At 36.9% G+C, this 26,261-nt stretch overlaps 1 protein-coding gene across 1 annotated transcript; it reads left to right on the top strand.

The window, feature by feature from the left end:
• Positions 1-14,443: 14,443 nt before the first annotated feature.
• LOC128126151 (protein FAR1-RELATED SEQUENCE 8-like) lies at positions 14,444-18,578 on the top strand. The gene is made up of 9 exons (XM_052763909.1): positions 14,444-14,449; positions 14,628-14,783; positions 15,387-15,398; positions 15,510-15,521; positions 16,467-16,470; positions 16,567-16,876; positions 17,203-17,332; positions 17,440-17,640; positions 17,949-18,578. The coding sequence occupies exons 1-9, from the start codon at positions 14,444-14,446 to the stop codon at positions 18,576-18,578; spliced, it is 1,461 nt and encodes a 486-aa protein (XP_052619869.1).
• Positions 18,579-26,261: the final 7,683 nt, after the last annotated feature.

Below are 26,261 nucleotides of genomic sequence, written 5' to 3'. Positions count from 1 at the left end.
CTATTCCAACAGTCTCCCACTTGGATAAGTCTAGTAACTATATGCACAAGTACAATTCGGTTTACAATCGTAGCTCTCAAAGACGCTGTCAAACTCTGATCTAATCAATCTTGTCCTTTAGATAAGGGATCGTACAGTCCTCTGTTAGATATCATGCTGACAATTCTATGGAATGATTAGTCAAGCATTTAGGTTTCTCGATCTCTGATTTATTCGACATAGAACTTAATCGAACACATCAATTCAATTCTGACCGGGCCCGACACATAAGTCAAATCAAATCATCGAGCGGCCGAGATATCGCTTTTACTTTCTTAGATAAAAGTTACAGATAAACTTCGACTTATATGGATTTACTTATTCAATAATCAACTATACACAACAATGTGTTTTATAACATTGAGTTACCAATGCGTTTTCGCATTATCAATGTACAATCAATTAGCAAATAATAAACCATATATCTAGGTTTTAAGACTATATGATATTATCTTCTTGCGATCACCCTTTTATATCATATTCCATAAGGTGATTCCAGCAAGCGCGGGTTTGTTCCAATGCTCAAAACCAGTTCATAAGCACTCATGAATGTCGCAGCAACCCTTTGCTATGTCTAATACCATTTAGACAATCTACGCACCGATTCATGACAATCTTCATTCATATCTACTTCCAACATATGAACGATTGTGGATAATTTGAACAATTCGATTATTCTTAATAAACTCAATTATTCTGGAAGTCAAAACATGCAAAGTGAAACAATAGTTAAACAATTAACATAAGACGGTAACATTACTCATAAATAATACTCTTTTATTTAATCATCAAATGTTAATTACATTTATCTATTACACGTTTCTAATACTATCTAATCTATGATAATATCATCCTTCAGCCCAATACTCCTAGCATGATGCAAGTGTTTAACCCTACTCAGTCCCTTCGTAAGCGGATCTGCTGGGTTATCTTCTGATGATATCCTCTTCACTACGAGTTGTCCTTCTTCTACACGATGTCTAATGAAGTGATATTTTATGTCGATATGTCGTGATCTACCATGATCCATCGGTTCCTTGGTCAAGGCAACCGCTCCTTCGTTATCACAGAAAATCTCCATGGGCTCCTTTATGGCAGGTACAACTCCTTGATCACCGATGAAGTTCTTCAGCCATATTGCCTCCTTCGACGCTTCACTCGCTGCAATCTACTCTGATTCGCACGTTGAATCAGCTACGGTTTCCTGCTTGGAACTTTTCCATGTCACTGCTCCTCCATTTAAGGTAAAGACCCAGCCCGACTGCGAACGGTAGTTGTCCCTGTCGGTCTGAAAACTGGCGTCACTATACCCTCGCACCTTCAAGTCATCACTCCTCCGAGGACTAAGAACCATTCCTTTATCCTCCGAAGGTACTTAAGGATATTCTTCACCGCAATCCAATGTGCTCTGCCAGGATTCCCTTGATATCTGCTAACCATGCTCAAAGCGAAGGCTACATCAGGGCGAGTACAAGTCATAGCGTACATAATTGAGCCAACTGTGGAAGCGTATGGAAATCGGCTCATTTCTGCTATCTCAGCTTCGGTACTCGGGCTTTGAGTCTTACTCAACTTGGCATTACTTTGTATCGGTAATTCTCCTTTCTTCGAGTTTTCCATACTAAAATGTTTTAGTACCTTCTCCAAGTAAGTGTTCTGACTAAGTCCAATTAGTCTCTTACTTCTTTCTCTTACTATCCTTATTCCCAAAATGTAAGAAGCCTCTCTGAGGTCCTTCATAGCGAAGCACTTCCCGAGCCAGGACTTGACTTTCTGCAGAGTCGGGATGTCATTTCCTATGAGTAATATGTCATCGACATATAGAACGAGGAAGCTTACTATACTCCCACTGGCTTTAACATATACACAAGACTCATCTTCGCTTCGTACAAATCCAAACTCTTTGACTTTCTCATCGAAGCAAAGATTCCATCTGCGAGACGCTTGCTTAAGTCCATAAATGGACTTCTCAAGCTTACACACTCTATTCGGATGCTTCGGATCCACAAACCCCTCTGGCTGAGCCATGTAAACATCCTCAGCCAAATTTCCGTTAAGGAAAGCGGTCTTGACATCCATTTGCCAAATCTCATAATCATGAAATGCGACAATCGCTAGCATCACTCTAATAGATTTTATCTTCGCAACTGGTGAGAAGGTCTCATCATAGTCAACTCCGGGAGTTTGAGTAAAGCCCTTCGCAACCAATCGCGCTTTATATGTGTGTACGTTTCCATCCACGTTGGTCTTCTTCTTGAAGATCCATTTGCACCCAACGGTCTTACGTCCGGGCAAATAATCAACCAAATTGCAAACTTGGTTATCATACATGGATTGGATCTCGCTATCCATTGCCTCTTTCCATTTCGCAGACTCCGGGCCTGCCATGGCTTCCTTATAGCTATTAGGTTCATCAAGATTTATTAGTGTACCATTACTAATATACGTGTCCCCTTCGGTAGTAATATGAAAACCATAAAACTGGGGTAGAACTCTAACTCTATCGGAACGTCTAAGAGATAAGGATTTGTCAATCGGTTCAACCGGAGTGTCCTCCTCGGGTTGAGTGCCAGCAGTAGAGGTTCCTTCATCTATCGACTCTTGAATTTCTTCAAGCTCGATTTGCCTCCCACTGTCTCCTTGGCCTATGAGTTCTCGCTCTCGGAAAACCCCTCTCCTCGCAACAAAGACAACATTGTCCTTCGGTCTATAGAAGAGATATCCAAAGGATGCCTGCGGGTAGCCGACGAAAATACATCGCTCACTTCGAGGTTCGAGCTTGTCGTGAGTATCTCGTCTTACGAAAGCCTCGCAACCCCAAACCTTGATATGTGCCAACGAGGGAGCTTTCCCTGTCCACATCTCGTGAGGTGTTTTGGCAACCTTCTTAGTAGGGACTCGGTTAAGGATATGGGCGGCAGTCTCTAAGGCATACCCCCAAAAAGAGATTGATAGTGAAGCACGACTCATCATAGAGCGAACCATATCCAATAAGGTTCGATTACGCCTTTCTGCCACACCATTCAACTGCGGTGTCTTAGGAGGCGTCAATTGCGAAACTATTCCACAATCCTTGAGATAATCGTGGAATTCAAGACTTAGGTACTCTCCTCGATCGGATCGAAGCATATTGATTTTCCTGCCCAATTGATTCTCCACTTCATTCTTGAACTCTTTTAACTTTTCAAAAGTTTCTGACTTTTGCTTGATTAAATAGATATACCCATATCTACTATAATCATCGGTAAAAGTCACGTAGAAGCAATTCCCATCCTTCGTGGTTGATCTAAATGGTCCACATACATCGGTATGTATTAGGTCCAATAGGCCCTCACCCCTTTCACATGTACTTGTGAAGGGTGATTTAATCATCTTTCCAAGTAAACAAGACTCGCATGTGTCATCTTCCCTAAGGTCGAATGACTCCAACACTCCATCCTTTTGGAGTTGGGCTATGCGTTTCTTGTTGACATGTCCAAGATGACAATGCCACAAGGATGCTTTATCCATACTAGTGGAAGAATCTATGTTCAAAACTTCGTTTCCTAAGTTATCAACAATCATAACAGTTTCATAAATTCCATTACATGGTATAGCTTCAAAGTAAAAGACACCATTTAGATAAGCCAAAATAGAACCATTCTCATTATTAAAAGAAAATCTAAAACCTTGTCTATATAAACCATGAAATGAAATGATGTTTCTAGCCATTTCTGGCGAATAGCAACAATTGTTCAAATCTAAACATAAATTATTCCTAAGCACTAAAGAATACACTCCAATCTTGGTCACAAGCGACGATCTTCTGTTCCCCATGATTAGATTGATTCTTCCTTGCTCCACATCCCTACTTCTTCTTAGTCCCTTCACATTAGAACAAATGTGGTAACCACAACCGGTATCAAGAACCCAAGAAATAGCATGATTAAATTCGTTAAATTTAATTGTATATATACCTACGAAATATGGCTTGATCTTTCCTTCCTTGATGGCTTGCAGGTATTCCGGGCAGCTTCTCTTTCAATGTCCTATCTTGTGGCAGTGGTGGCACTCTGCCTCCTTCGGGTTAGGGCAGGGCTTAGCGGGATCAACTTTGGTCCCACTAGAAGAGGCACCATCTAGGGCTTTAACCTTGCGATAGTTCTTAGACGAAGCCTTCCTCTTCTTTCCCTTTCCTTGACCAATAGCCAAGACAGTAGCAGCGGGTGGATTGGGAGTTGGTGCAACAGACTTGACTTTGAAGTTGCTCTTAGCGACCCTCAAGAGACCTTGGAGTTTGCTTAGGGTGACCTCCTCTTTGTTCATGTGGTAGGTCATCCTAAATTGATTGTACATCGGAGGCAAAGAGTGAAGCACCATGTCGATCGCCAAGTCTTCCCCAAAGTCAACATTTAACTTGCGAAGGCGGTCGACATACCTTTGCATCTTTTGCAGGTGCACGGTAAGAGATTCTCCATGACCCATCTTAGCGGAAATCATGTTAGTGAAAATCTCATATCGCTCTTGTCTCGCGTTTTGGTGGTATCTCTCCAATAAGTCTTGATGCATCTCGTACGGGTACATGTCCTCGTAGGACTTTTGGAATTCAGAGTTCATGGTGGCTATCATGATGCAATGTACCTTCGTTGCATCTTGCTCATGAGTTTCGAAAGCGGTAATTTCAGCCGGAGTAGCAATTTCAGGGTTGATTTTCTCGAGCTCCTCATCGAGGACATACTCCTTATCCTCATAGCGAGCAATGGTGTGAATGTATCTTATCCATTCGCTAAAGTTCGTTCCATCGAAGGTGACCCTTTGGCAAAGGCTCATCAACGTGAAAGAACTAGCAGCAGCGTTGTTGGCGTTCGACATCTACAAATAGAAAGGACAAAGATAGATTAGAATATGAATCCCTAATTATCACCCAATAAGAAAAATTAGGGCTAGGATCCAACAACAACATTTACATATTAGAAAAGGGATGCCGTAATCTAACATGCAAATAAATTGTAGGTAAGTGAATGACGATTCACTAATTCTCCACCATAAAACCTAACTATTAGTCCTAAATGTATTGAGAATTCCTAGGATCGGATGAGATTCATTGAAACCATTCAATGGCATGTTTAAATCTCGATATGCCCCTCTAGTTTGTGACTGGGATACCGAGGATCACAAAGCGGGTGTGAATTACCAAGCAAATTCACATGGTGCCTTCATTGTAACGATCACCTATTCGATGTGCCGGTAAACCACACACGCTCCTTCGAACTATGATAAACAATGAATCACCCTTTGCCACCTTTTCTTAGAACCAATTAGTGTGCCGGTAAACCACACACGCTCCACTAACTTCTTAGCAAGGGTGCAAAGTGTAATTTCATGGGATTGCATCAATTCACTTTTCCTAAAGTAACTAAGATTGGGAAATTTTAAAATATGTGTAGTTACTTTGTATTTCCTATTATACTTTTAATGAGAGGATGAGGTTGCCCTATCCTACCCGTTCGACTAACGACTCTCCACCAATCAAGCAAGCGGTGGAAGTGAGTGTACACCCATTAAGCGCCATTTTATAGGCTGCAACCTTATACCCACCTTATAGATCGACTTCGTGAATGAGGCCTACTAACGGTAAGACTAGCATTATAGTTATACATATATATATATATATATATATATATATATATATATATATATATATATATATATATACTAATCTTGTAATATTATATTAGTATAGGGTTGTATTTTAAACCTTTTAAAATCTAGGGTTTGAAATTTAAATTGTCTAAATTAAAACTTTTAATCACAAAATATAAATTTCAAAACTTGAGGACAAGTTTTAAACATTTAAAACATGAAGGATCAAATAACAAATAATTTTAATTAACAATTAATTTCCTAATTATCTATATTTGATTTATTCAAGATTTCTTTCAAGATAATTACCAAAATAATCAAAATAATTAATTAATTATCATATAAGGAAATTAAATATTTTATTAGTTGATAAATATCTTTAATTAGATCAAGACAATAGTCATATATATCAAAAAATTGGATTAGGGTTGATCTAATATGATTAAGGTAAGTTTCCATAAGATAATCATGAAGAAATCCCGAATCTGGCCATTCCTGACGCTTGGACTCGCCGAGTGCACCAAGGGACTCGCCGAGTCAGGCCAACTCGCCGAGTCCACTATGGAACTCGCCGAGTCCATGACTCAGAAACACAAAAATCGAATTTTTCAGTTTAGTTTTAGACAATTAAGCAACAATTTAATGAAAACCAAGCTAGGCTCTGATACCACTGATGGGTTTTAGCCATAAGAACTTTCCTATGTGCGCATGCAAAACCCTAATGCTTGGATCTAGGCTTTCTAATCAAACATGCTTTGAATCCAAGACTTCTAATGACTATTTAGGTGTAATAACAATATCGAAACAGATCTAGAATCATACCTTTGAATTCCTTGTTGATCTTGTTGTCTTGGAGCTTCTAGAGTCACAATTGTCACTCCTTTAATGGCTTACAAACACCAAATAGCAAAGAGGATGATTTGGGAGAGAGGAGAGGGGAGGAAATCGGCCAGGGGTTCTCTACTTTAGATGAAGTACCGATTTCCTTATGTCATAGGGTCTATTTATACTTGTAGACTCCTTAAGGGTTATAACCTAAACCCTAATTGGATAATATTCTCTTAAGGCTATCCAAATTCATTCCTTAGATAACTCTTGGACGATTTGAAGCAATCCTTAGCTTCTAGAATCCGTCCAATCCATATCTATATGGATTTACAGTCTAAAGTTTAACTATCAAACAATTGACAGTTTATACCCTCTTATTTAATTAATCTCTTTAAGTCACCAAATTAATTCCAATTAATTCTATGACTTATATTAATCAAATAACAATATATTATTCTTTATATTATTCTCATAATATACTAATAATATTTACTCTCTCTTAATAAATCATCATATCAAGTTGCTATGGTGAAGGCAAGCCAAAAGGACCATGCATAACCGGGTCAAATACTTGCCTAATATAGTTGCAGCCTTAGACACTATTCCAACACGAACCACCACCCACTGTCCCTCACAGTCGATCATGGAGCCCAAACGGCTAAGCCAATCCATCCCTACAATCACGCATACATCCCCCATGGGTATAAGAATCAAATCTATCAGGAAGGACACCCCGAAATCTCCAACTCGCATCCCCGGTAGACCGAAGAAGCAGAAACCCTGTGCTCGTTGGCGATCAAAACTCACAACGGACACTCAAGATCATCTATCGGCACACTAAACCCTCTACTGAAAGTCTGAGATACGAACGACCGACTCGCCCCTGAGTCAAATAAAACCAAAGCAGACAAAGAATTTACTAGAAACGTACCTAATCACAGGTACAATCCATAAGCTTAACAGAAATACAATAATTGAGACAGAGAATAGAAACGTACCAGCAACCACATCCGGTGTTGCCTTGGCCTCCTCGGTCATGAGCTAGAAGGCGCGACCCTGAGCCTTCAGAGGCTGCACCTTGACTGGCCTCCCATCTCTAATCCGCACAGTAGCCGGCGCGGAACCCTGCGCCGACTTGGTGGCGAGCTGCGAACAGTTGGTCTTCACATGATCAACTTGATGATAATGGTAACAAATCCTCATATCTGCGGGAGGGGTGGGCTGACGACAGTCCCTGGCATAGTGCCCCTCCTTGCCACATTTATGGCACCCACATCCCGCTCGACAAACTCCTGAATGACCCCTGCCACAGTTTCCACAAGTGCGGCTCTGCTGACTCCCAGATCGAGTATCAGCGGTCTTCGACCGCTTAGGAACCGGTTGAGATTGTGTCGGTGCCTAACGCTGCTTATTCAACTGCATCTCTATCTCCATCTCACATAGCCTCAGGGCCGGTCCAGACGGTGGGCAACCCGGGCGACCGCCCAGGGCCCACATCTCCAAAGGGCCCAAAATTTATGGTCTATGTAGTGTATATATATAAAAAAATTATTACCTAAATGATTTTTAGGGCCTAAAGTTGGTTCAAACTCAATTTAGCTCAAAAGTTAAATAATTTGGCTTGCTTCTTATTGCTAATTGAACGCGTTTACAGTTAATAATAAATGATATTTTTTTGAATTTTTATTTTATTTGTCTTTAAGGGCCCCTTTTTTTATTTTCGTCCCAAGGCCCCGTATATGTTTGGACCGGCCCTGCACAGCCTCGCGGCTTCCTGAAGATCTAGGAGGGTATCACATCGCTGTGTAGACACAAACTTTCAAATATCAGTCTTGAGCATACTCAGATAACGAGTCATCTAAGACTGCTTTGAAGCAAACTCCGGGCAAAACATAGCCCTCTCCATGAACATACGAGTAATCTCCATCACAGACTCCCCATCCTGTCTCAATGTTAAAAACTCCTGAGCAAGTCGCTCCTGCTCAACGCGTGGAACGTAGCGGGTGCGAAACATATCCCGAAACTGCTCCCAAGTAACGACAGCTCGCTGATCATCAGTATACGACCTTGTCGTCAACCTCCACCAGTCCTTTGCCCCAAGCCTCAGCAGGTTCAGGGCATACCTGACCTTCTGGTCAACAGGACATGAGCACATGAAGAAACATCCATCCACGTCAGATAACCACCTCATAGCCCTGATCGCATTCTGCGTACCATCAAGCGTCGGGGGATTCATATTATCGAAGTCCCGGTACTGGAAGGCCCTGTTGGCTCCCCCTGCAACCCCTGCCGCGGTTACAGCTGAAGTGGCTGCAGCGGCAACTATCTCTGCTAGAGCTACATATCGCTCATCAAAGTACTCAATCATCGCGGTCTTAATCGACCCAAACATCTTTAGCAGCTGCGCTCTGAACGCCGCAACAATCTCGTCGTGCATAATCTCCCGGATCCTGGCATCCAACTCCTCGATCCCTATCTGTACCACGGGCTTAGGTGCTACCGGCACCTCCAACCCTCCACCTCCCGACCCCGATCCTGATCCTGATCCAGATCCGGATCTGGAAGCAACACGTCTCGTCACCACCATACTGAATTATATATACAAGTCATTACATAAATAACATAATGTCGGGAGACCAAAACCCACAAACCCTAGGGGTTGTGATTTCCTTGCTACGTATATGGGTCCTGTGCTTTTAGTAGTACGGGCCCATACTACCTTCCACACCTACCCATACTTGTCTCAAGTATCACCACAATTCCCTAACAATATCATCAACATAGGAATGCGCTCAAACCTCACTTCTAGAGGAATACCAACTATCTCGCATCTAGTCTCACCACTTCTCATGACTCACATACCCATGAACTTCCATCATCCCCTGCAGCACTAGTGCATGCTAGCTGCACATAACGCTGGACCCAATACACTTTCGAATATCCATTCCTACCCGAAGGCCGAATCAACATTCTCGGGCTATAAGGTATTTATTATGCACAGCCGTGATGCATACACTAAACATCTACAGTTATGATGTCAATTCCATATAAAAGAAAACCTAGGCTAATAGGCATCATGTAATCAGGCAAATCTACCATGCGATCCCTGAAGATCCCTAGCCTAGCACTAGCATATTGTCCTAACATATCAAAATATCAAATAACTGTATGGTATTTTGGGGTTTACTTACTTGCTTCGGCTGATCGTACCCTCTGCATCCTCCATCCTTTATTTTGAAAACCATTTTTAAAACTTACTTTCCAAAAATCTCCTTGATTTGAGACTGGATTCACATGAGTGTTCCTCCAATTCACTCGAACCAAGGCTCTGATACCAACTTGTAACATCCATAAATTTTACACCAAATTAAAAAATTTTCAATCATAAATAAAAATCAAATAGCATCGTTTACAAAAATGTTTTCGAATCAATATCCATCAGAGTGTCCCAAAATCATAACATAAGGATGAGGAGCGGTACGGTCAAGCCTTCGCCTTGCCATGATCTCCTGAAGTACCTGAAACAATAAACTGAAAACTGTAATCCCGAGGGCTTAGTGAGCTACCCCCAAAATACCAATACCACACCAACAATGTCAAATCAGTAACAATGAATCAATCAATCATGCATACTGGGCCATCGGCCTGACTGGACCGCTCTACTGGGCCTACAGTCTATCTGAATCTATCCCGAGCCTTCAGCATGACTTGTCTGCCATGTGGGCATGTAGTCTCCCCGGACCGCTCATAGGGTATGTTGGCCTTCAGCACAAAGCAGGACCGCCTCAACCCAACCAACAAGCAAATAACCATGTGCGCATAACTATCATATACTGGCATATACAAACATCAAACATATCTATCTCACTGATCATCAATCATATAATTCTCTCGTAACTAGAGTACCGACCTAGCAGGTCACTAACACACCAATCCTTACGGATCATAAGAGCATAACATATTGTTTACCCTGATTCTGATCTAACAGATCATAACCACATGTAGCATACCATAACAATAACAACTAAAGGGTCGGCCTTGGTTCCGTAGACCCTGTCGATATAGTGAGGATAACTCACCTTGCAGATGTCGACTCGGAAGATAAACTCCAACTCTCGGATCACTTGACACAGGCTCCACCACCTATGATCATAGTACAATATACGCATAAGTCCTTAACCTTATAAGGTACTCCATAACCCATTAGTCAACCCATGATCAAAGTTAAAGTCCTTAGTCAAGGTCAACAGTCCATGTTGACCCCAACTCGTTGAGTACCCTTGGCTGCTCTCCGAGTTCCTTGAAGCACATTCCAACTCGCCGAGTCATTGAGGTGACTCGTCGAGTTCCTTCGATTCTCATTCAAACTTTAAGGCCACCCATCGAGTTCCCTCCTTGCAACTCGACGGATACACACGCATACATATCCTAGGGAAAATTCATCCGACTCACCGAGTTGTTCTTCAACTCATCGAGTCTCATGGTAATCTTCATCGGACTCGCCAAGTTGTTCATCCAACTCGTCGAGTTCACGACCATCTTCATGTGACTCGCCGAGTCAACCTTGCGACTCACCGAGTCCATTCAGTCCTTTTTCCACACAGGCCTATTTGGAGCCATGTAGCGGCTCCAAATCAGAGATCCAAGCTTCTAGGGCATGCTTTTCACGTAAAGTTGCAAACTTTACGTGCATGCATAGCTACAAAGGTTCTAAATGCCAAATCTAAGCTCTTAATGGGGCTTCATGCCCAAGAGGGACCTCAATCATGGCCAATACAACAACTTTATGATTCTCAAACTTAAGGAGGGTCCAGATCTGAAGTTACAACTTTAGATCTAGCCCATAGCCCACCCTATCAACCTCAAAATCCATGAAAACCTTCAAAACTCAACAAAAAGGAAAAATGGAAGTAAGGATGGCAACTTGATACCTCCAAGGGATGCTAGCTGAGGTAAATTCTGTTTCCCACACCTTCCTTGCTTCAATTCCTTTGCACTTCTAGCTTTTCTCTTCTAGCCAACCTTCTTTCCAAGCTTAAGACACACCAAAATGGACTACCACACGAATTAGGGTTTTAAGGAGCTCTCAAAGACTGCAAAGAGGCCAAAGGAGGTTGAGGCTCTTTTAAATAGAGGTGCAAACCCCGGGATTTAGGGTTTCATCTGCCAGCTCTTACTCGTCGAGTCCCAATATAGACTCGTCGAGTAAGTCACTTAACACGCGATCCCACCCCGCTGCTACTCGATGAGTAGGTCAACCAACTCGTCGAGTAGAGCCTAACCCAATAAATCTTATTTAAACAATACCTGAGAATCGGGGCGTTACAAAATAGGGGGTTTGAGTGTTTATACGCGTTTACATGTTGGATGTTTTTTTATCTAGGAAGGTGTGCATGACTTCAGATGGTCAAGATTTAATTTTAGCATTAAAAGAAACACTCAAATATAGTTTATTCCTTGACACTTTTGTTGGGATATTTGTGTATGTTGATAAACTTATAGTTGCTTTAGTATGACTTTGTATACATTTCCATTTCCCCTTTTCCTTGTTTCTCATATTCCTAATATTCATTTTCATTTCGAATTTTCAATAATCACGTTTCAAAACACAAGATCGAGGGCTTTACTGGTAGGAGCAATATCTGGACCTTCAATACTCCTAATGATTTAGTTAGAACAAAAAAAAATCGATCCAACTTGCCAACCCAACCCAAAATTAGTAGGTTGGATTGAGATTTTCAACAATTTAATAAATTAAATGAGTCAACTCGTCAAACTCATTTAATTAAATAAGTTAAATTGGGTAAGGAACCAGGGTTTCCTTAAACTCGAGGAGAGATTTCATGTAAGGAACTAGGGTTTCCTTAAACGCGTCGGCTGACGGAGGGAACGAACTAGCGAACGCACAGGCGGAATGTGGGCTTGAAACCTCAACATCGTCGGCTAGGTGGAGGGGGTTGAGAGTGGTGTGGATGTTTTTCACCGACGGTAGCAGGACCTCCCAGAGTTCATGATCACCACCGCCTAAAACTTCGTTTCCAACTACAATTCCATGAATACGGGTCCATGTGTTTATATCTCTCAGGAATTTGTTTCCTAGCCCGATAATGATCTCGATTCCTAATCCTTTGAATGCTTTGAGAACTTCATGATCGGCGTCGTAGATTCTTGTTGTGCGAGAAAAGAGGAGCGGTGATGATATTTGGGTTTTTTGGGTATTGATCAGAGAGAAAAAGGATGGAAATAAAATGTCGGCCTTTCAAATTTTGGGATTTTCATTTCCCCCAGGCTAAACGCGCGTTTCATTAAATGATATATAAAGCAACATCCCTACAGGACGCTCATTTTAACATAGGCGTCCTCCGTGTTTTTAGTTTTTTTTATTTGACAATAATTTCAGGGCACGCAAAAATGCGTGTCTTCTATCCTTCATTTTTTTTAAACGGACATTATTTTTATGACACACAAAAAATGTGTATCGTAAATCACTGTGTGTCATTGTTTGCGCGTCGTAAAATGTTGTTTTTCTAGTAGTGTATTTTCAACCCGCAAACTCATTCATAATAATATATTTAATAAATATTATTATAAATGATGCAAAAAAATCAATAATTATCGGGAAGGAATGCAAATAATAAATACTAACCTAATGATGATGCAAAGACATCGATAAAACCCATAACATGAATGTTTAAGGGGAAAAAAAGACAAAGTGGTCAATAATATATATGGAGTATTAGGTTAAGATGGGGATAAATAAATAATCAATTTTCAAGCTTAAGGAATTTTAAATAAGTAATGAGAAAGTAATTTGTTCAAAATTCCTTATCTAACTTTCTTAAGTGATTATAATATTTGCTTACACAAATACTAAAATTTACTTATTACCAATATTGAACAAGTATAAACAAATATAACATAATCCCAAACAATCTCTTAGTAAAACTTTGTGATTCATATTTAAAAGGTTATGTTTAAAAGGTTATTCGGTAGAAATTAAAGGACTTAGTGTTGAACCATCAAGAAACATTAATGGTTGGTAAAGTCATTGAAACTTTGAAAGGATCTTGAATCTATTGAATGAAAAAAAAATTATTTTAACCTTATACAAATACAACTTCAAAAAACACATATTAGTAATTTATTTCACAAATTAATTGGTTAAATAAACAGAAAAATTAATACATATATATATATATATATATATATATATATATATATATATATATATATATATATATATATATATATATATATATATATATATATATGGGAAAAGTGAATATACCCTTAAGGGTTTATAAGCTTAGGTACTCAAACTCATCATATTACGTCGTTTTGTATCATATATACACATTGTAATTGTCCAATGCTATTCTAATTCAACTTCTAACTTGATTTAATTTCAAGATTTTTATAAATTTTACGTTTATCTTCCTTTTACATAATTTTCATTTTCAACTGTAATATATATAGCCTAGTAGGCGTTTGGCATAAAAATGTGATGTAAGAGGAAAATAATAGTGAAATTTCGAAAATTTTGAAAGTAAATCAAGTTAGGGGTTGAAATTTAAGAACATTATAATGAATATATAAAACAAAACGACGTATTATATTGGCTTTGGGTACCTAAGCTTATATACCCTTAAGGGTATATTCACTTTTCCCACATATATATATATATATATATATATATATATATATATATATATATATATATATTCAGGTGTTTAATGTATTTATTGTGTTATTGTATGCATAACTGTGGGTCAATCATTCTTAAGGGGTATTAATGTAATCTTACTATATAATTTATATCTTTCCGAGTTAATTAAAGTTTGATTGATATCAATCAAATTCATATATATATATATATATATATACACGTTTTATTCGATTGCAGATTCATCGTTCATCATCTTCATATCATTTTTCTTATTCTGGTATTTCGTTAATGGAGGTATGTTGTTCATGCACGTTTTTATTTTGATAGTGTTGAATAATCGTTTATCATATGCATAAAAAATTTGTTCTATTCATAGTTCAGAATAATCATTCATCAGAGTCATATCATATTTGTTCTTATGATATTTCATTGATGAAATTCATATTTTGAATTTTATTTTTGTGTTTTTCAGAACAAATATAATATTGATAACAATAACAAAAACTTTTCTGATAACAATGGTCGGAATGTCAAGCAATCCCAAGTGAATCAATATCGTAAGAAAATAAAAAGATGTGGGATTTATTTTGGTGTTGGTCATGATAAGAGGAACTGTCTTCAAGCAATGGTCAAGAGAGAGTAGATATTTATTTCGTCAGCATATTTTACGAATTGAATAATGTTTTCAATTTAGTCTTATCGGATTTTATGGAGTTTTATTTCAGTCTAATAATGATATGGATTCATGAATTTTAGGGGTTTATCCTTATAAGTTTATGTTTTCAATCAACTAATATTAATAATTTTCATTTTAACTTTGAATAAAATTCCATACATTTTCTTATTTATCATATGCATACAGATATGTTGTAAATGTATTTTTGTTCTCATATTTTTGTATAAAATAATTCTTCGTAAATTGTGTTATACATAATGTTATATGTAAATATTCTGTTAGAATGATGGTTATAAAAAGCATTAGAATGTAAATGTTGATTACAAGATACAAAATAAACAAAAACACAATTGAATGTATGTTTTTTAATTCATTTCGTTTTTCTGTTCGTATAGAGTAAGTGTTCCCAAAATTGTTTTAATTAATGATTAATCAAAGATTCCGTTAGAATTCTTATTATCAATTTCTTCCAGAATGTTAATTTGTATTACAATATACAGATCAAACATGAGCAAAATAAATTTAGTGTAATTCTTATTACATATATTGTTACAGAATAAGACTGTGGTATAATGAGAATGTAGTATAGTTATGTCTCTGTTAAGTTGTATGAGAATATACAGAACAAATGTGTGAAAAATAATTTTTTTGTAAATCTTGTTTCAAATATTCTCACAGAATAACAGTATGGTATATTCATTGATTTCTTAGTATATGCGTTTATGCCATAATAAATCAGAAATCATTTGTAAATTCTTAAAAAAAAAATTAAAGTTTGTTGAATAAATTAATTAAAAGTCTAATTTAAAACCCAGGATGTTTCGAAGTCTTATCTATGAAATTTATTATATTTGGAATATGAATATGTCAAATATTTACAATATCATGATGAATAATACGATTTTGTGTTGATTCTTATCTTTACAATGTTTCTAGAAATTTAAAAAACTAAATAATTGATAACAATGAATGCATATATCACTCATTTTTAGTTACATATCAATTACACGGTTTCTCCTTTTTTTAATATATACTAAATTGTCTCAAAGTTTGTAACATTGAATTTATTTTGCTTTCTCCAATCAACTGGTGTTCAATCGTGCTGTAAATTATCTTATGGATGATACAATATCAGTTGGTGACGATCATATTCATGATCAACGTGAATATCCTAAGCATTATGCACATGATTATGAAGATTTCGGGTTAGCTGATCATGATTCTCTACATTATATCGATTTTCAAATATCCGAGAATAGCAATCTAAATTTAGGTGAATTTACTTTATAAGTTTTTATACTTGTTAATTTTTATAATAATAATGTTGAACTTTTATATTGTTTTTTGCAATATGGCGTAACTTGCACTTGCAAAGATGAGGATCCATTAGAACACATTCAAGATCATATATATGACAATCCCGAATATGATTTCGGTGATTGTAGTAATCATAACCCAGGTGATGTATTTTAAGTATTATATATATATATATATATATATATATATATATATACACACACACACACACACACGTATCCATTACACATATTCTAATTAAAAGATGCGGAAAACGAATTCGATTTCAATGATAATGAGGCAGATTATACTATAGCTGATGATAACATTGATTTTCAGAAAGGTTAGTATACGAATAAGAAAAAAGTTTAATAAACTAGATTAATTCTTTGCCAGTTTTTTAATTTGTTTTAAATGTTCGTCCTTTTTTTTTATGCAGAACAATCTCATGTTACACATGATTATGTTTCTCCTGGTGGATCATCTTATTGGATTCCTGTTGTTTCAGACCACACCAAACCTAAAATCAATTCAATTGTTGATTCATATAGTGCATCATTATCAATGTATTACAATTACGCATCATTAGCAGGCTTTGATGTCAGGCTTGGACCAATTAGAACCACCGAATCCGGCATTATCACACAACAACATTTGTTATGTAATCGGGAAGGTAAACCAAGAACCGTTAAAGTGGATACTTTAGACCCTCAACATAATAAGATTCAAAGAAGGAAAAACTCATTTAGGTGCGAATGCAAAGCGAAAATTGTTTTTATTCTAGTACATGGTACTAATAAATATATTGTTCCTGAATTTGTCAAACAACATAATCATGAGTTGTTTGGTAAGGACAATATGTTTTTGTCTCGTACAAAGAGGAAACTTGATTATTCACATGAGATGTTTATACATAACTTGTCAAAGCAAAATATTGGTGCCTCAAGAGTACATAAACTGTATACCGGACTTTAGGGTTTTTCTGACATTCGATGTGGGTTAGTTTCTAATTTCAAGAACAGTACGAGAAATCTCAATTCTTATATAGGTTCTATGAATGCAAAATTCCTTGTAGTAAAGATGCTGGAAAGAAAAAAAATATCCCAACTTTTTCTTTCGGGTTTAAAGTTGTTAAGAAAAAACTGAATTCGATTTTTTGGGCTGACGAAACCGCAAAGTACAACTACAACGCTTTTGGAGACGTTGTATCTCTGGATGCCACATTCAGCATGAATAAGTATTTTTAAGTTTTGCAATGTTATCACAAAATTTTTCTTGCTTCCAATAACGCTTACCAATTTTTATTTTTTAGAACATATATGATATGGTTTTCGTACCGTTCACTGGGACAGATAATCATAAGAAATGTGTGACTTTTGGTATTGGACTTTTGAGTAGAGAAGATGGTAGTTCTTATTATTGGCTGCTTAGAGCATTTTTGAAAGCATTCAAAAAACAACTTACGCTTGTTCTTGTATATCAAGATCCAACTTTAAACAAGGTTGTTAATGAAGTATTTCCAATGTTAGCACACAGGTTTTGTATGTGGCATATTATAAAAAAAACTGACAAACAAGGTGAATATTTTTTTTATATTCAAAACAATGTCACTATGTTTACCTTGTTAGTATATATCGTTCAATCAGAATATAATTCTTTCAGAACAAATGATATGACAGAATTACAATTTAAAAGGTTGTTTCGCTAGAATATTACTCTAAATTATTTTAGAATTTATGTTTATACCATTCATACCATTCATTTCGTTGTATACCATGATTATATATTTAATACCAATCTATATTTTTTATTTTTATTCAGATAACATCGCAACTAGCCACAAACTCAGGTTTTCGAAAGTGTTTTCACTTTATAATTTGGAATTCTATGTTGGAACCCCATGATTTTGAAAAGGCATGGAAATCTTGTTTACATGAGTTTAACATTTCAAATAACAAGTGGATGCAAGAGATGTATGGGTTGCGTAGACGTTGGGTACCTGCATTTTTCAAGGACATACCGATGTCTGGTCTTATGAGAACTACATCATTGTCGAAAGGCCAAAATTGGTCATTTCAGAACAACACCCTTACTGCTCCTTATCTTTTAATGTTTATGATGACATTTGAGGGTGTTATGGAACGTCAAAGGTGTAATCAATTTGTCAACGACTTTAACACTGCTACAACACTTCCTAGATTCATCACATATAGTCCAATTGAACCACATGCTTCAAAGGTCTACACTCATAAAAAAATTTATCAGGTGCAGAAAGAGATTTCAGATTCTGATAATACTTGTTTCCAAATGAGTGTTACTTCTAATAATGGTGTTAACACTATTATTGTATTGGAGAATCAAAAGAACATAACCACAAGGCAACCATCAAGTCATGTTGTTGATGACAAACTTGAGGAATACCATTGCGATTGTCTTACAGAGGATACCTAATACATGGTACGTTATTACTTCCATATATAATTATTTTTTTTAATCACACAACAAGACTTTATAACTAAAACTCATATTTTATCATACATATTCCAGGTTACACACTCAACAATAGATGGTTCATACAAATGTACCTACATGCATTTTGAACATGTCGGTCTTTTGTGTAGGCACATATTATGTGTCTTTAAGTACTACAATATTGAACAGATTCCTAAAGAATACATTATGAGACGGCGGCGTCGGGATGTTATTCCAACAAAATTGCTTAAAAGGCGTTTTTCTAATTCTTTGCTATACTCTAACTCTGACATGACGGCTATTGGAATTTTCTCAAATGTAGATCGTTGTGTTTCATTTTTAAGCCATGATGCATCGAAGTTAAAGTTATACCTTGAAGAGTTGAATAAGCTGAAGAAAAAATTTGTAGATGATTGTCCAGCCTCTGAGATGCCATCAAGAGAATCATTCTACAACCAAATTATAGGTATATAATTAACTAATGATGTTCCCGATATTGAGAATCCATCAGATATTCGTAATAAGGGAACTGGCAGTCGTGGTAAGAGATTAAAATCCAAAAAAGAAATGCTGGAAAAAGTAAGTTCGAAGCCTAAGCGAAAGTGTGTTTATGTAAACAGATGGCTAACCATGATAAATGAAATTGTCCTCTTTAAAACGTGTCTAAGTAGTATACTTTATATGTAGTTTTTTTATAAATATTATATTACAGTAAAACTTTTTTTTTCACATTTAGTTCGGATATTGCTTACAAATTTCATAGTCTTTAATATAATTGTCATATATTGTTATACACTTTTGCATACTTTGTGAAACGCCCCAAAATTCAAGCCCAAAAATTTCATTTTTGATTAATTAATTCATAAAACATTCATTAGAAAATATTGTATAAACACGTCATCTCAAAACCAAGTATCATATTTGAAACCCACAACCATGAACAAATGTCATATCAGAGTACAATCCCAGAAAACACCGTGCGGAAAATCATACGTGTGTGTGATGCCATGCTACGCCGCCGGCACCTTCCCCTTAGATGAAGAGGTACCTGAAACCAAAAACTGAAACCGTAAGCACAAAGCTTAGTGAGTTCCCCCATCATACCACATACCATACAATACCATCGGTATCTTTCAACCGGTAATTAGTGACTATTCCACCCCTACCACTAGCATACAATAGCAAGATATAAGCACACAGTCAGACATATTCGGGTACTGACCTACCCCTTGGTCCTAAGTGATGGGTTTTAGCCATAAGAACTTTCTTATGTGTGCATGCAAAACCCTAATGCTTGGATCTAGGTTTTCTAATTAAACATGCTTTGAATCCAAGACTTCTAATGACTAATTAGGTATAAAACAATACAAAATCATATCTAGAAGTTTACCTTTGAATCTCTTGTTTTGGTCTTGTTGTCTTGGAGCTCTAGAGTCACAATTGTCACTCCTCTAATGGCTTATAAACACCAAATAGCAAAGAAGATAATTTGAGAGAGAGGTTAGAAGGAAATCAGCCAGGGGTTCTCTACTTTTGATGAGATGCCGATTTCCCTTGGCCATGGGGTCTATTTATACTTGTAGACTCCTTAAGGGTTTCACCTTAAACCCTAGTCGGATAATCTTTCCTTAAAGCAATCCAAATCCTTTCCTTAGATAAGCATTGGACGATTTGAGGCTATCCCTAGCCCTAGAATCCGTCCACCCTTCATCCAATAAGGATTTACAGTCTAAAGTGTAACTATCAAACAATTGACAGTTTACACCCTCTTATTTAATTAATCTCTTTAAGTCACCAAATTAATACTAATTAATTAATGACTTATATTAATCAAATAACAATATTATTATTCCTTATATTATTCTCATAATATATTAATAATATTTACTCTCTCATAATAAATCATCCTATCAAGTTGCTATGGTGAAGGCAACCCAAAAGGACCATGCACAATCGGGTCAAATACTTGCTTAATATAGTTGCAGCCTTAGACACTATTCCAACACTAAGGACCAATATCAGGGATACTATCCCTATCATGTAACATATCATACAGATATAAGTCATAACTAAATGCATACCAGAACAAGATAAATTATCACAAAGATAATTATCTTCTAAATACTCCTCAATGGTGGGCCGGCATTGTGGCCTTAGACCCACCCCTACTGGAAGGTAACTCACCTCGTAGCTGTTGAACTGTGCGGGAATCCCCTGACTGATGTCGCTGCTGCTCCGGAAATCTTCCGGCCATAATTCCCACAAATCACTTACTCAGAAACTGACATCTACCTTTAGGGTAAAATGACTATTTTACCCCTTGACCAAGTCAAAGTCTAAGTCAACTTCCAGTTGACCTGACTCGCCGAGTTGGCTCGCCAACTCGCCGAGTCCCTATCCTTCCATCAGACCTCATACCCGTCTCTACTCGTCGAGTTAGGCGATGACTCGACGAGTTTTCCTTCTAAAAGAACACCGACTGAATCCACATCCGACTCGCCGAGTTGTATGAACAACTCTTCGAGTTCATCATCAACCGATACTCATGTCCTGCCCTGACTCGCCGAGCTGTATGAACAACTCGTCGAGTTACTTTTCATCCTATGAACACATTCTGTCCTCGACTCGCCGAGTTGATGAACAACTCGCCGAGTACCATGAAGATTGTCTTGGACTCGCTGAGTCCGTTCATGCACTCGCCGAGTACCATGAATTCCCAGAACACTTTGCTTAGTCCAGAACGTTGGGTTACTCCCCGGGACTCCTAAAACCCTTCCACACTCAACTGGTCCTTATGACCCTCACTGATATGGGACCAAAACCCTTGGACTCGTCGAGTCCAGGAATGGACTCGTCGAGTCTATCACATTCCTTACTAAGAACTTCGATTTCTGATGTACAACACTTAACCAAATGATAGATCCAGGCCCCTAAACTTGATCTAGCATGTAAAGTTACAAACTTTACGTGCATGCATGGGACATTAGAGCTTAAAGGATCTAAAATGGTTCTTTTTTTGCATGGGGCCTTCCTTGGTGCAAAAAGCAACCTAGATCTGACTTGTGACTCATAAAATGACATGATACAGAAGCCCAAACCCCCAACCATGTTTGCAAACATGGTTGGCCACCAAAAATGGCTTATAAAAGCCCTAAATCACCTCAAAGAGGGATCTAACAAATGAATGAGCAAGGTTTGGGAGCGTTTGGGAGGCTGCATAAGGTCGTTTAAATAGGGTGCAAACCCCTGGATTAGGGTTTTTGTCTAAACAGCGGCTACTCGCCGAGTCCGCAGCTCAAACCCCGCGCCTCATCCCGCTTCTACTCGGCGAGTCAGTCCTTCGACTCGCTGAGTCCAAGGCTAAAATGCAAAAATAAATGAAGATTTAATAACATAATACATACCAAGAAACAGGTGCTACACTTTGTTTTAATTCTTTATCCAAGCTTGTTTCCCCAACTTTATAACTATGTACAATCACTATTTTCCATTCGTTTATTTAATTCCCCAAAAACACAATTTTTCCTAGTCACATTAAACACACTTAGCTTTAAGCCATTTACGTCAATTATGACAGAACAATTTAATACCGGAAATAAAAAATAATAACATATTTTTATAGGTATTCCATTTTACATACATTCTTTCATAAGATTGACAACCATTTCGATATTTTATAAATTTAAGACCCGTGAAAAACACTACTATGTAACAAACAAAAAAAATGCATATCTTCAGCCAAACATGGAAGAACATAATGTTCATACATTCTACCACTTGTAACATAAGTTATTATATTCTTTCAGAACATTATGTACAGATAATTCTAACAATTCTTATCCACGATTAATGTGTATCCTAACTTGTAAGAACATAATCTTCATATACTCTAGCACCTGTAATCAACTTATTGTATTCTTTCAGAACATGGTGTTCTTATAATTCTAACAATTCTTATCCACGATTAATGAGTATCCTAACTTGTAAGAACATAATCTTCATAGATTCTACCACGATTAATGTGTATCCTATCTGAAATATAACATTGAAACAAACATGGAAATTAATAATCTTCATACATTCTACCACTTGTAATCAAGTACTTTTATTTTTTCAGAATATGATATACAGATAATTATAACAATTCTTATCCACGATTAATGTGTATACTAACTTGTATCAAACTTCCACAACAAATGCATATCATAATTACATTCTTGAAAAACAAAACTTACCCGTACATTACAAACCATCTTGCAACACATTGCATATTTTCATAATTTTCATATCCATATACACATTCCAACATCTATCAAATACTAACGCTTTCTAAAAAAAACTAGTAGAACAAATATCATTCACATTCAACTGTTTGCCAAAAACAAACACTTCTGTAACAGAATAAAACACATTAACATAGTACCCCAAACAAAATACCTAGACCAAAAGAAACCATGTTACCAAAAGTCTTTCAACATAAACCATCCTACCATGATAAATTGTTTCCCCAAAACACACAATACTAGAACAAAATAAAACAACATAACATAGTTCCCCAAATAAAAAACATAAACTTAAACCAAAGATATTACCAAAAGTCTTTCAACACAAACCATCCTAATATCATAAAATGCCCATCTTAAAATCGATGCCTTCCACGTCTCTGCTTCTCCCTGCTTTCCTTCACTTCATTCATCATAGCCAATTTCTGCAATGGATCGAGTCTGTCATGCGCTTCTGCATCTTTCTTAAACATACTTTTATACTTGTTGTACTCCGATTTCATAAGCTTTGCCATGTATTTGATTCTTAGATTATTTAAAGCAAGTACATCACTCTGTTTTTTCCTGTAAGACTGCAATCCCAACGCCCTTCATTTTCCCCCATATATGACTCCATATGCCTCATAAGATATACTCCACAGTCTGATCCTTCTTTCTCTACTTTCCATGTCATTTTCATTACACGGGCTTTAATCTTGTTGAAAGCTGTCGACTTTTGGTAATGCTCTATTTTTAAATAGTCCCCAAGCAATTTTCTCTTTGATACAATACAATCAATATACAATACACTACTAAATTCATGCTTTTTAAATCTTACAAAAAATAAATCTTAATCATACCACATGAACGGGTGTTATTCCATAAATGTCCTCAACAACACCATTTCGGTTCACATGGTCTATAATGTAGTACGTTGGAACCCTTAGATCAAAGCATATCAGATAATATTTACTCTTATCAACTATTGGGAAGAAAACCTGGTATAAAATAGATTTCATAACAATAAGCTACTTGTGTATGTTAGGTTTGTAATTGATAAAAAACAATATTTAATTAAATTACCAGTCCAATATCCTTCAGCTTTTCCTGTTTTGGTAGATTTTTAAGGTGGAGTTTCAACATCGAATCAAATAATCTTTGAGTTCTATAAGATGGAACTGATGCATCCAGTATCTCTTCTACGTGTACAAATTAATAAATCAATCAATACAACACATATTATTGGACTGGAACTAGATTTAAATTGAATACTCACCAAAAAATTTATGTCGAAGAAAACTCTAGAAACTGATCCTACATCCCTTAGTTCCTCCATTCTGTTCAGTAATGATGACCAACAATCAATGATTATCACATGAATAAACGTGTTGCTTTTAAAATGATATGTGAATCCTTGATGCAACACATGCCTGATGGGAAAAACGCAGCCACAACGATAAATAACAATGCGGAATAATACTTCGTTTGACTAAGTTATTCCCGTCTTGAATGAACCTTTTAGGATGCAAACAAATAGGATATTTTCACTCGCAACAAATCAGCCCCAATGCAAGCTATATAATCAATATAATCAACCCAAAACAATAAGTAATCATCCAATAAAGACACTAGAATTTTAGCGTGGAAACCTCTCAAGAAAGGAAAGTAAAACCACGGGACTATTAGAGCCGCTTCAAATCCACTATCACCAATACTAGAGCAATACAAAGTCTTCTCTAGATGTACTAGAGGCATACAATAATCATCATATACTTGGAACTAAATCACATCAAGCACATGGAATCAAATAATCAAAGACAGAGAAGAATATCACCAAAAAACAGAAGCGATGATTCTCGAGTCTCTGGAGCTGATCTCGACAATTCAACTGTTGGATCTGAAGGCCTCGATGTTGGGAAGCTTCTGTCCAAAAATGACAGAAAAAGGACCGTTGGATCTCCGGGAAATTACCAAACACTTCAGTTGTATCTTCAAAAACAAGAATTGAGAAAAAACCCTCTTTTGCTTCTTACTATCTCTAACTCTCTTGGTGGCTGAAAAATATTGTGTGTTGTTGAAATTAGGGCATGTAACACACACACACACACACACATATATATATATATATATATATATATACATGAGCTAAATAAGTGGGCTTTCCTAATGGGCTAAAAAACCCAATAGAAAACCCAGCAAATCTCCCCCCTTTGGCCTATGAGGAAGAGTTTGCCATCCTAGCGATCTAGCAACATATCTTCAACTTCTCCCTTGCTAAAGTTTTAGTCAACCTATCGGAACCATTATCATCAGTATGAACTTTTTCAAGTTCAAACAATTTGTCTTCAAGTGCATCTCTAATCTAATGACACTTCACATCGATATGCTTTGTTCTTTTGTGAAACATAGAATTCTTAGCAAGGTGAATGACACTTTGATTATCACAAAGAACCATGTAGCGTTTTTGCATAAATCCTAGCTCTTGCATAAATCTTTTCAGCTAAAATAACTCTTTGCATGCTTTTGTTGCTGCCATATACTCAGCCTCAGTGGTGGACAAGGCAACACACTTTTGCAGTTGTGACTGCCATGACACAGCTCCCCCTTCAAAAGTCATCAAATATCCAGAAGTGGATTTCATGTTGTCCTTATTTCCTGCCATATCAGAATATGTATAACCAACAAGCATAGTGCTCCATTTCCAAATGTTATACCCAATTTGGAAGTACCATGTATATATCTGAAAATCCACTTAACTTCTTCCCAATGCTTCTTTCCCGGATTTGACAGAAACTGACTAACAACACCAACTGCATGGGCAATATCTGGCCTTGTACACACCATGTCATATATCAAACTTCCAACGGCTGATGCATATGGAATTCTATCCATCTCTTCAATCTCCTTCTTAGTAGAAGGGCAATCTCTATCAGTCAGCTTAAAGTTGGTAGTTAGAGGCGAACGAACCACTTTAGCTTTATCCATGTTAAATATGCAAAGCACTTTCTCAATGTATTGCTCTTGTGACATATGCAACTTCTTTGAAGCTCTATCTCTAGTAATCTGAATGCCAAAAATCTGTTTTGTTGGCCCCAAGTCTTTCATAGCAAAAGACTTGCTTAATTGTTTATTTGGCTGAATAATTCTCTTTGCATTCTTGCCAACAATCAACATATCATCAACATAAAGCAATAAAATTATGAAATCATCATCATCAAACCTCTAGAAGAAAACACAGTGATCTGAAGTAGTCTTGCAGTAGCCTTGCTCACCCATGACTGACTCAAATTTCTTGTACCACTATCTTGGTCTTTGCTTCAACCCATAAAGACTTTTCTGAAGCCTACACACATAGTCTTATTTGCCTTTAACCTGAAAACCTTCAGGTTGCTCCATATAA

This window comes from Lactuca sativa, chromosome 5 (genome assembly GCF_002870075.4).
Source record: "Lactuca sativa cultivar Salinas chromosome 5, Lsat_Salinas_v11, whole genome shotgun sequence".
NCBI lineage: Eukaryota > Viridiplantae > Streptophyta > Magnoliopsida > Asterales > Asteraceae > Lactuca > Lactuca sativa.
This window is presented reverse-complemented; position numbering and strand designations above follow the sequence as displayed.